The sequence below is a fragment of the Ailuropoda melanoleuca genome, chromosome 13, assembly GCF_002007445.2.
Source record: "Ailuropoda melanoleuca isolate Jingjing chromosome 13, ASM200744v2, whole genome shotgun sequence".
Lineage (NCBI taxonomy): Eukaryota > Metazoa > Chordata > Mammalia > Carnivora > Ursidae > Ailuropoda > Ailuropoda melanoleuca.
In genome coordinates, this window is record NC_048230.1 from 39,731,934 (window position 1) to 39,742,901 (window position 10,968).

Genomic DNA, 10,968 nt, shown 5'->3' on the forward strand with positions numbered 1-10,968 from the left:
TTTAAGATTTTAATTATTTGACAGAACACAAGCAGGGGGAGTGGCAGGCAGAGGGAACAGCAGTCTCCCCACAGAGCAAGGAGCCCAGTGTGGGACTCGATCCCAGTATTCTGGGATTGTGACCTGAGCTGAAGGCAGAAGCCCAACCCACTGAGCCACTCAGGTGCCCTAAAAGGGAGATTTCTAAATGGGCACCTGATGATCCCCATGTTAAGTCTGACAGACCCTTTGGGGCAGAAAAGGCAGTGAAGGGTCTGAAGTGGAGCATAGGCCATAGGTCATCAGCCCCTGCTGAAGGGCCACATGTTTGCTGTTATCTCCACATCTGAAAGGAGAAGTTGGGAATCCGAGTGCTCACCCCCCGCTCCCCCAGCTTCCTCTAAAAGCCAGTTCCTTGCTATCTGGCAAAAGGAAACAGGGACCTGGCACACACTTCACCAGGAGCTGAGCAAATGGCAGCTTTCTGGTGCCCTGAAGGTCCTCCCGAAATACTGAACTAGAAGGAAACAGGCTTCCTTCAAGAACTAAGAAGAGGTCCGGTTTAATGTTTGCCTAATCTAGAATTTTCTTGCTGGAACTTTGGCCTGGCCTGTAACTTTGGCTGCAGTGGTGTGCAGACAGACCTTCACGTACCATTTGGAGAAGAAGGTCCCCAGCCGCCCGAGCTCAGCTAGGCAGTGGTTGCTGTAGAGCCCCTGAAACAAGAGAGGAGTTAGGGTGGGGGCAACTGGCTCCAGGGCAGGGCGGACAGTCCATTGGAGAACTACATTCCTCTGGGTAGGACCTTCACCCTGGCTGGTCTCCCCCGCTCCAGAGTTCTGTCTGTTCTAGCAGAGGCCACCCCAGAGCTGTAATTAAGCGTCCTCAAACGTCTTTGAGTGGTGAGGCTGTTAGCCTGGCCTGCGTAGAGATTGCTTTAGGGTTCTCCATCATACGTGTGTGAAGCTTCAAAATCTGTCGTTGAGACTTGTCTGGCTCTGCAGGGAGGGCGTATAAGCCTTGTTCAGCACAGGCCTGTCCTGTCTTGGTCACTCGAGCTGTGTCATTAGCTCTCTGCCTTCAGTGGTTGTTGCCCTGCGGCCCTGGAGGCTGCCGTATCCGCTTGGGAAGATGCTTGAGGGCTGCTGGACTGGGGCGTGCTGGGGCTCCTCAGCCACCTCGCTGGCGGGCTGTCTCGCCATAACCATCAGCATCGGTCTGGGTAATAGCAGCTGTGTAGGCCAGATGTTGGGGAACCCCTGAAGAGAGGACCTTATATTAGATTGGAAGGTGAAGAAAAAATTCTTCAAGGAGGCTTCACTCAAGTTGAGTCCTGAAAAGTTCAGCAAAGAAAGTTCAGCAAAAAACATCAGAAAAGATCATTTTAGGCAGAGAGAAAAACATGGGGAAAGACACAGGCAGGAAAGATAGAAGCCTGTTACTTGCTGAAAAAACTGCAAACATCTCTTAGAACCAAAAGACTAAATGCGGGCTTGAAGTGATAGAGGTCAGAAAGGAGTCAGATTAACAAGGACCAGATACACTGTACCAAATAGTTTTGATTTTATCCAAATGGGGAGCCACTGAGGGCTTTCAGCAGGATAATGCTGTGAAATTTGTATTTGAGAAGGAGCAATTCGAAGAGTATGGAGGACAGCAAGGCTGGTAGCTGGGAGACCAATCCTAAGGCTAATAAAAATCATCTGTGTGGAAAATGGTTAATAATTACAGGAATGGTGATAATAGCTAACATTCATTAGACTAAGAACTTTTATGGATTATTTCAGTTTACTTGGAACAGACCTTGGAGGTAGGTGCTGTTTTTTCATGTCCATCTTACAAATGAAAAAAGTGAGCCCCGGTAAAGTCACAGTGCCAACTATCAAGGGCACTGTGGGTATTTGGACCGAAGCCATTGGCTAAAGTCCATACTATTTGGAGAGCTCCTGAGCACCAACCAAGCCATCAAGAAGCCCCGTATTAGCTCAACTTCAAAATCCTCTCCCATCCAGCTCCTTCTCATTCCCTCCTCAGCTGTCACCCTAGCCCAGCCCAGACTTTTATAGGTGACCCGTGACTGGCTTCCCCATCTCCCTCCCCCGCCCCAACCCCGGGTCTCTGCATTGTCTGTTCGCACAGAACAGTGTGAGTACTCTTTTTAGTCTTTTTTTTTTTTTTTTTTTTAAGATTTTATTTGTTTGAGGGGCGCCTGGGTGGCTTAGATGGTTAAGTGTCTGCCTTTGGCTCAGGCTGTGATCCCAGGGTCCTGAAATCGAGCCCCGTGTCGAGCTCCCTGCTCGGTGGGGAGCCTGCTTTTTCCTCTCCCTCTGCTGTTCCCCCTGCTTGTGCTCTCTGGCTCTCTCTGTCAAATAAATAAAAAAAAATCTTAAAAAAAAAAAAAAAAGATCTTGTTTGAGATAGGTGGAGGAGCAGAGGGAGAGGGATGAGCAGACTTTATGATGAGCATGGAGCCCGACGGTGGGTTCTGCTCGATTCTCACCACCCTGAGATCATACCTGAGCCGAAATCAAGAGTTCGACAGTCAAGCGGCTGAGCCACCCAGCTCTCCTTTTCTGTTTTTCTTTTTAAGTTTTTATTTCAATTCCAGTTAACATACAATGTAATATTAGTTTCAGGTGTGCAATACGTGATTCAACACTTCCATACATAACCTGGTGCTCATCACAGCAGATGCCCTCTTTCATACCCATTATCTATTTCCCCCGCCCCCCCACCATCCCCTCCAGTAACCAGCAGTTTGTTGTCTGTCGTTGAGTCTGTTTCTTGGTTTGCCTCTTTTTCTCCCTCCCCCACTCCAACCCTTGCTCATTTGTTTTCTTTCTTTAAAATTTTATTTATTTTTTTTAAAGATTTTATTTATTTATTCGACAGAGATAGAGACTGCCAGCAAGAGAGGGAACACAAGCAGGGGGAGTGGGAGAGGAAGAAGCAGGCTCATAGCAGAGGAGCCTGATGTGGGGCGATCCCGTAACGCCGGGATCACGCCCTGAGCCGAAGGCAGACGCTTAACCACTGTGCCACCCAGGCGCCCCTAAAATTTTATTTTTAAGTAATGTCTGTACCCAGTGCAGGGGTCAAACTCAGACCTCCGAGATCAAGAGTCCCATGCTCTACCAACTGAGCCAGCTAGGTGCCATGTTTGTTTTGTTTTTTAAATTTGACATATGAGTGAAATCATATGGTATTTGACTTTCTCTGGTTGACTTATTTCACTTAGCATAATACTGTTTAGCTCATTCCATGTTGTTGCAAATGGCAAGATTTCATTCTTTTTTTTGTGGCTGAGTAATATTCCAGTATGTATATGTATTTATTTATACATACATACGTATACACACCACATCTTTATTCATTCATTGGTCAATGGACATTTGGGCTCTTTCCATAGTTTAGCTATTGTAGATAATGCTGCAGTAAACATTGGGGTGCATGTACCCCTTTGAGTTAGTATTTTTGTATCCTTTGGGTAAATACCTAGTGTACTTGCTGGGTCATAGAGTAGTTGTATTTTCAATTTTTTTTTTTTTTTTAAAGTAAGCCCTATACCAGCGTGGGGCTTGAACTGGAGACCCCGAAATCAAGAGTTGCATACTCCCTCCGACTGAGCCAGGTGCCCCATCTATTTTTAACTTTTTGAGAAACATCCATATGGTTTTCCATAGCGATTGCACCCGTTTGCATCCCCACCAACAGTGCACAACGGTTCCCCTTTTCCCAGATCTTTGCCAACATCTGTTGTTTGTGTTGTTGATTTTAGCCATTGTGACAGGTGTGAGCTGATATATCATTGTGGTTTTGATTTGCTAGTGTTTTGGGTGTTAAACCATGTTCTCCTTCTTTCTGTCCCAGTGGCTTCCCCTCACAAGGCCCTAAGTGCAGTGGCCTCTGCTTACCTTTGAATCACATGGGCTTCATTGTGAAGTAGGAATAAGACAGTTTCTACTCCAGAGCCTTTACACTGGTTGTTGCCCCTATTTCAGGAGGTCTCCTTTCCCTTGTCTTCCTGTGGCAGGCTCCCCTCTTTCAGCCCTCTGTTCAAATAACTACTCCCTCTTGATTAATTTTCTATATGGAGCTTAACTCTAGCAGGGGCGGACTGTGTATGTGGGAAGGCAACTTGTTTTTTTTTTTTTTTTTAAAGATTTTATTTATTTATTCGACAGAGATAGAGACAGCCAGCGAGAGAGGGAACACAAGCAGGGGGAGTGGGAGAGGAAGAAGCAGGCTCACAGCAGAGGAGCCTGATGTGGGGCTTGATCCCATAACGCCGGGATCACGCCCTGAGCCGAAGGCAGACGCTTAACCGCTGTGCCACCCAGGCGCCCCACAACTTGTTTTTATATCTTATAGGTTTATTTATTTTTTTAAGATTTTAGTTTTGCAAGAGAGAGCGACTGAGCACGAGTGGGGGGGTGGGCAGAGGGAGAAGCAGACTCCCAGCTGAGCAGGGAGCCTGATCCCAGGATCATGACCTGAGCCAAAGGCAGACGCTTAACTGACTGAGCCACACAGGTGCCCTGTATCTTGTAGACTTGTATTTGCTCAGCTTATTTAATATTCTTCCCTAGGACCAGCTATTTTTTAAGATTTTTTTTTTTAAGATTTTATTTTATTTATTTATTCGTCAGAGAGAGAGAGAATGTGTGCACAAGCGGGGGAGCGCAGGCTCCCTGCTGAGCAAGGAGTCCGATGCAGGACTCGGTCCCAGGACCCTGGGATCGTGACCTGAGCCGAAGGCAGACGCTTCACCGACTGAGCCACCCAAGTGCCCCCAAAGGAATCTTTTTAAAACAATTTTATATCCATTTTCTCATTTTTTTCTTAAAACAGTCCAGGTAGGCAAAAGATAAAATTACTTACATGTTCTAGATGAAGGGGACAGAGAGGTAGGGACTAACTGAAACTGTGGTCTCGAGTACCATTTGTGGTACCTTTTTCGTTAATCTGTCTAGTTTGTCATGATCCCAGTACACTGGGATGGAGCCCCACATCAGGCTCCCTGCTCAGTGGGAAGTCTGCTTCTCCCTCTGCCCCTCCGCCCTGCTAGTGCTCACTCTCTCTCTCTCAAATAAATAAATAAAATCTTAACAAAACACTGTCTAGTTAACCAAATGACAATATTCAGTTAAATTACTGATACACAAGGACCTATGATGAAATTAGAATAGTTAAAGAGCAACATTATTCAGTGAATTGGGGTTTGTTTAGGGGGTGCTGTAAAGAGATATCCTATTTATTGGGACTCTCGTTTAAAAAGAACAAGGTCGGAGCTCCTGGTGGCTCAGTCGTTAAGCGGTCTGCCTTTGGCTCAGGGCGTGATCCCGGTGTTCTGGGATTGAGCCCCGCATCAGGCTCCTCCGCTGGGAGCCTGCTTCTCCCTCTCCCACTCCCCCCTGCTTGTGCTCCCTCTCTCGCTGGCTGTCTCTCTCTCTGTCAAATAAATAAATAAAATCTTTAAAAAAAAAAAATAGAACAAGGTCAGGAAGGAACACAGCAGAATTACAAAATGAGGAAAGCCATAGCTAAAGGAAAACCTGGACCAAGGAAATACTCTTTAAAAACTTCAGCATGATAGGACTTGGTGTAGCACAGAATGAATTTATAGAACTCTTAGTATTTGAGGATGATTGTAGAAATACAGGTGTTTTTTAAAATTGGCAGAGATAATTTTTTTTAAGATTATTTATTTGGGAGAGTAAGTGAGAGAATATAAGCAGGGGGAGTGGCAGAGGGAGAAGCATACTCCCCACTGAGCAGGGAGCCCGATGTGGGGCTTGATCCCCTGATCCTGAGATCATGACCTGAGCCAAAACCAAGAGTAAGACACCTAACTTACTGAGCCAGCCCGGTGCCCCAGTTTTCTTTTAAGTAATCACTATGCCTGATGTGGGGCTTGAACTCATGGCCCTGAGATCAAGAGTCACATGCTCTACCAACTGAGCTAGCCAGGCACCCCAGCATATGTAATTTTTTGAATGTCATAGATAGAGTTATTAATAAAGTTTGAAAAAACTAATCTTCAAAGTGAGCGTTAGGAAGGCCAACAGGGCCATTCTCTAATGGTGGAATCCTGGAACAGGTGGGNCTAGCCAGGCACCCCAGCATATGTAATTTTTTGAATGTCATAGATAGAGTTATTAATAAAGTTTGAAAAAACATCTTCAAAGTGAGCGTTAGGAAGGCCAACAGGGCCATTCTCTAATGGTGGAATCCTGGAACAGGTGGAGTATAAGGATCTATAGCCCTAAGAACAAGGTAGAAGTTTTAAACATTTGTCCAGAAAGTCAGTGTAAACCAATCCCTGTTCTTTTTATATTATGAAAGCAGAATTTTTTACCTTAATGCACAATTATACCTTGAAACTGTCTGCCTTGACAGTCTGCCTCCATGTGTGCTTGATTTTGTTACAGAAAGCAGTCATTAAAATTTCCCTTACCCCAGATTTAAAAAAATAGTAGCATATTTGGGCACCTGAGTGGCACAGTCGGTTAGGTGTCTGACTCTTGGTTTTGGCTCAGGACATGATCTGGGGGTTTTGAGATCTAGCCCTGCGTTGTGCTCAGCAGGGAGTCTGCTTGAGATTCTCTCTCCCCGTGCTCCCCCCAACTCTATTCTCATGCTCTCACTCTCTCTCTCTCAAATACATACATCTTTAAAGAAATAGTCAAGGATTATATACAAACAGAAAGGCCTACGCCAAGTAACAAATGAATAATATAACCAGGAATGATGTATGTACACTGACAAGCACATTGCTTTACTCCATACAAAATGATGCTAGGGAGCTTACAAACAACTGATGATGTGAAACAGTGATTTCCAAGGAATTTACTTAATCAGACCTTTAGAGGGCCCCAGAAGATTCTCGTTTTTGTTTTGTTTTTTTTTTTAATGATTTTATCTATCTGTTTGACAGAGAATACAAGCAGGGGGAGCAGCAGAGCGGGAGGGAGAAGCAGGCTCCCCGCTGAGCAGGGAGCCCGATTCAGGGCTTGATCCCAGCACCCTGAGATCATGACCCGAGCTGAAGGCAGATGCTTAACCGACTGAGCCACCGAGGCGCCCCTGAATTCCATGTTTCATCAAGCATCAGAAACCACTAATCTTTTAGTCTTTTTCTTTTTTTTAATTGCTGTACAGTTGACATGTGGGTTTAAAGTTTACAGCATTTGACGATTCTGTACATTACAAAATGTTCACCACCAGAAGTGCAGTTACCATGTGTTACCACATAAAGTTATATTATTGCCTATGTTCCCTATGCTATACTTTTCATACCCATGACTACTCATTTTATAACTGGAAGTTAGTACCTCTTTACTTAGTCCTCCCATTCCCCCCCCCCACCGCCCTCCGGCAACCACCTGTTTGTTCTCTGTGTTTTGAAGTCTGTTTCTTTTTATTCTTACACATTATTCTGTATCCACATTCTCTGCATCTGATTAGATCCCTGAGTTTTATTTTCACTGTGACATTCTCCAGAGATCTAGATCATTGGCTGCCACTTTGAGGGTTGACCATCTTGGGTATCCACTGGCAGTCCCCACATAGCACAGAGAAACTTCTATGTGCTTTCAGACAGGTTTTCACTTGTCACTGCCCCTCCCATCCTTTTACGCAAAGGATTTGTGGGGTCCCTGCTCATGTGGGCCACACTCTGTCACCCTGACTCTCCTTGCCCGCAGCATTGCTCTAAGCAACTGGTGGTTTGTGGCCCATCTGACAGACCTGCTGGATCACTGCAAGCTCCTCCAGTCGCACAACCTCTAGTAAGTGTGTGGCAGCCATCCCAGCCCTCAGGGGTGGGGCTGCGGGAGGGCCCCGAATGGAGCAGGCCAGGGGTTTTGGTCTTCTGTTGTGTTTTGTTCCAGCTTTGGATCTAACATGAGAGAGTTCCTCCTGCTGGAATATGCCTCGGGACTGTTTGCTCATCACAGGTAGGAAGGCCCCAAGTGTGTGAGGTGGCAGCACGGGGTTTGTCAGCATGCAAGTACCACTGGATCTTGGATTGTGTTCTTGCCCATTTGGTTCCCTGAAGGCTACAGGGGTTCAGGGGAGGAGCCATCTGGGTACCAGTCCTCAAGCTGCAGGGCAGCGCATGGGCTAACCAGGCTCTCATGTCTGTCCTTGGATGGTTGCAGCCTGTGGCAGCTGGGAGTGGATTACTTTGACTACTGCCCTGAGCTGGGCCGAGTTTCCTTGGAGCTTCACATCGAGCGGATCCCGCTGAGCACGGAGCAGAAAGCCCTTAAGGTGCTGCGGATTTGTGAGCAGCGGCAGATGACTGAGCAAGGTGAGCCCGCCCTCCCCCAGCGTACTTTCTGCTCATGCTGCGCCAGCCAGACTGGAGAGAGGCTGGGCGGTGGGTGCCAAAAGATAAGCCAAAACAGGAAAATTATGGAGGAAGGACGAATAGCTAGGGAACCATCAGGGCTTAGAAGCAGTGGAGCACACTGCCTTTTAAAAAGATCCTGACCCACTTCCTCTTTCCTACTTACTCTACGAAGGTCAGGACTGGGGTCAGCTTGGAATTTACTTCTCCTAGGTGGGCTGCTCTTGCTAGCTAAGGCTAGCTCTGGGGAGCAGGACCAGGGGCAACTCAGGAAGAGCACAGAAAGCAAGCAGTGGTATTTGCCCCTTCTCCCTTCACTGTTGAGTGATAAAAAACCCAAGTCATTCTTTTCAGAGGCATTTGCTTATGACCACCTCTGAAAGCACATGGCAATTCAAGACCCAAAGGATGTTTTTGGCACCTGGACAGATACTGAAGGAGCTGATCTGTGGGGAGCAATAAAAATCTTTTTGCCACCCCGGAAATCAAACCAACTCACAAAGGCAATCCTGCCGGGCTGGGTCATAGTGTTAATAAAGCCAAGAGGCAATTTATAAACCCCAGAGTCCCCCGTGTTGCCAACCAAGTTGTACTTGGGGCCTGTGGAGAGGCTGCGGAAAGCTCAGAGGAGGTGGGAAGCCTGCTCCTATCTGGCAGAGTTCAGGAATGGCCTGATTTGCGGGGTGAAAAGTTCACCTTTTGTCTTTTTCCCTGCAAAGTTCGCAGCATTTGTAAGATCTTAGCCATGAAAGCTGTTCGCAACAACCGCCTGGGCTCTGCCCTGTCTTGGAGCATCCGAGCCAAAGATGCTGCCTTTGCCACGCTGGTGTCAGACAGGTGGGTTCAACTGCTCCTGGCTTTCTGGGGACTGTCTAGGAAGATGGGAGGCTGTGGAAGGGTCCCTGGGACCGCAGCTCAGACCTCTGGGCCTGGTCTTGTAGGTTCCTCAGGGATTACTGTGAGCGAGGCTCCTTTTCTGACCTGGATCTCATTGACAACCTCGGGCCAGCCATGATGCTCAGTGATCGACTGACCTTCTTGGGTGAGTCTCTGGGCTCTGTGCCTTGGACCTTTGGCATAGTGGTGGGTTGTGCAGATGGGAGGGACTGATCTAGGCTTCTCCAATGTTTCCTTCCTGTTAAGCCCGAACTCATAGAACCATGTGTGCCAGACTCTTCAAAGCAGATTTTCTAACATTTCCCAGTAATTTCAAACTTAAAGGTGCAGAAGTAGTGTAAGGACTAAGGAACTCCCAGGTACACTTTCTCCAAATTTACCATTTTTATTTTGCCTCATTTGTTTTATTATTCTCTCAGGTGTTTGGGGAACAATCTGAAAGTAAGTTGGGAGACTTTGTTCCCCTGAGAACAAGAACATCCTCTTAGAGAATCAGTTATCTGAGTGCACCGCGCTCGTCAGGTCTGCAGTCCATGTTCTGGTTACATCAGCTGTCCCAGCGGTGTCTTTTATCGGGTCCACGTCCGCAAATTCGGTTTTCCTCTCTCTTTAGTGCCGCCTTGTTTGGTGCTTCTTCACCTTGACGTTTTTGAAGAGTCTGTTCTGCTCTCAGCGAATATTCTCAGTTTGGGTTTATCTTCTGTTTCCTCATGATCAGATCGAGACTTACGGGTTCTTCCGTCTGTTACAGTCTAGGTCTCTTGTTTGATAGCTACATTCTCCCAGGTTTGGCTCTTTGGAGCCCCTTCAGAATGTGTTTTTTTTCAATCCAGTTGGTCTCATTGGTCCACGAATTTGGAGACAGTTCTGGAAGAATCTCCCTGCTTTGGAGTGGCTGGTCTGGGGTCTCTCTCGTGTTGTTTGGGGGCCAGAGGTGACCCAGTGCTCCGTTTTCTCAACAGGAAAGTACCGCGAGTTCCACCGATTTTATGGGGAGAAGCGTCTTACCGATGCGGCTTCTCTCCTCCTGTCCCTGATGACTTCCCAGATTGCCCCTCGGTCTTTCTGGGTAATACTGCTAATAGACGCCTTGCCGCTTTTGGAAGAGAAAGAGGTACAGTTTGAATCCAGAGTGATTTTCTTCTGTTTCGTAGTCCCTGACTGTGCCTCACTGGGGAGCTGTCATGGGTGCACATGCGTACGTCCTCTCCCACGTGGGCTGGGCACGTGTATACGGATCCCCGCATAATGCCCACTCTGGAACTGCAGTCTCTACACAAGAAAAGCTACTTAATTTCAAAGGAGGCAGCTGTCTACTGACAGTATTCGGCCTGGGGCCCAGACGAGAAGGGTTGGGGTGAGCATAGGGGCTCTCCGTCCGCTCAGGGTTGCATATACGGAGCCCATCTGAAGGCCATCTGAACCTGGGCGCATGCCCGAACCAGTGCAGCCCTTGGCTGGGGAGCAGCTAAGCAGCCTTTCTTCTCTCTCCTAGGTGGTTTTCTCAGCAGAGCAAACATATGAGCTGATGAGATGTCTAGAGGACTTCGCCTCAAGGCGGCCAGTGTGGAGAGAACCTGGTGTTCAGCAACTCCAGGTTATTTTAGCTTTCAGATTGTTGATTCCATAATGGTGATGAGAAAAGGGACATCTGTCTTCTATCTTGGACTCCCCTGCTTCCTTCCAGAAACGCTGGCCCCTTGCAAACTTGTGCTTGAGTTCTCTCTTAACCTGTAATT

The 10,968-nt window shown here is 47.2% G+C and overlaps 1 protein-coding gene across 2 annotated transcripts in view; it reads left to right on the forward strand.

The window, feature by feature from the left end:
• The window catches only part of NUP85 (nucleoporin 85), a 32,319-nt gene that overhangs the window by 20,738 nt on the left and 613 nt on the right, over positions 1-10,968 (forward strand). For both annotated transcript variants that reach the window (XM_034641143.1, XM_019800305.2), the window contains 7 exons: positions 7,686-7,769; positions 7,872-7,937; positions 8,142-8,293; positions 9,052-9,169; positions 9,274-9,374; positions 10,192-10,343; positions 10,725-10,826. In XM_034641143.1, coding sequence (XP_034497034.1) covers positions 7,686-7,769; positions 7,872-7,937; positions 8,142-8,293; positions 9,052-9,169; positions 9,274-9,374; positions 10,192-10,343; positions 10,725-10,826 — 775 coding nt within the window. The remainder of the gene's footprint in view (positions 1-7,685; positions 7,770-7,871; positions 7,938-8,141; positions 8,294-9,051; positions 9,170-9,273; positions 9,375-10,191; positions 10,344-10,724; positions 10,827-10,968) is intronic.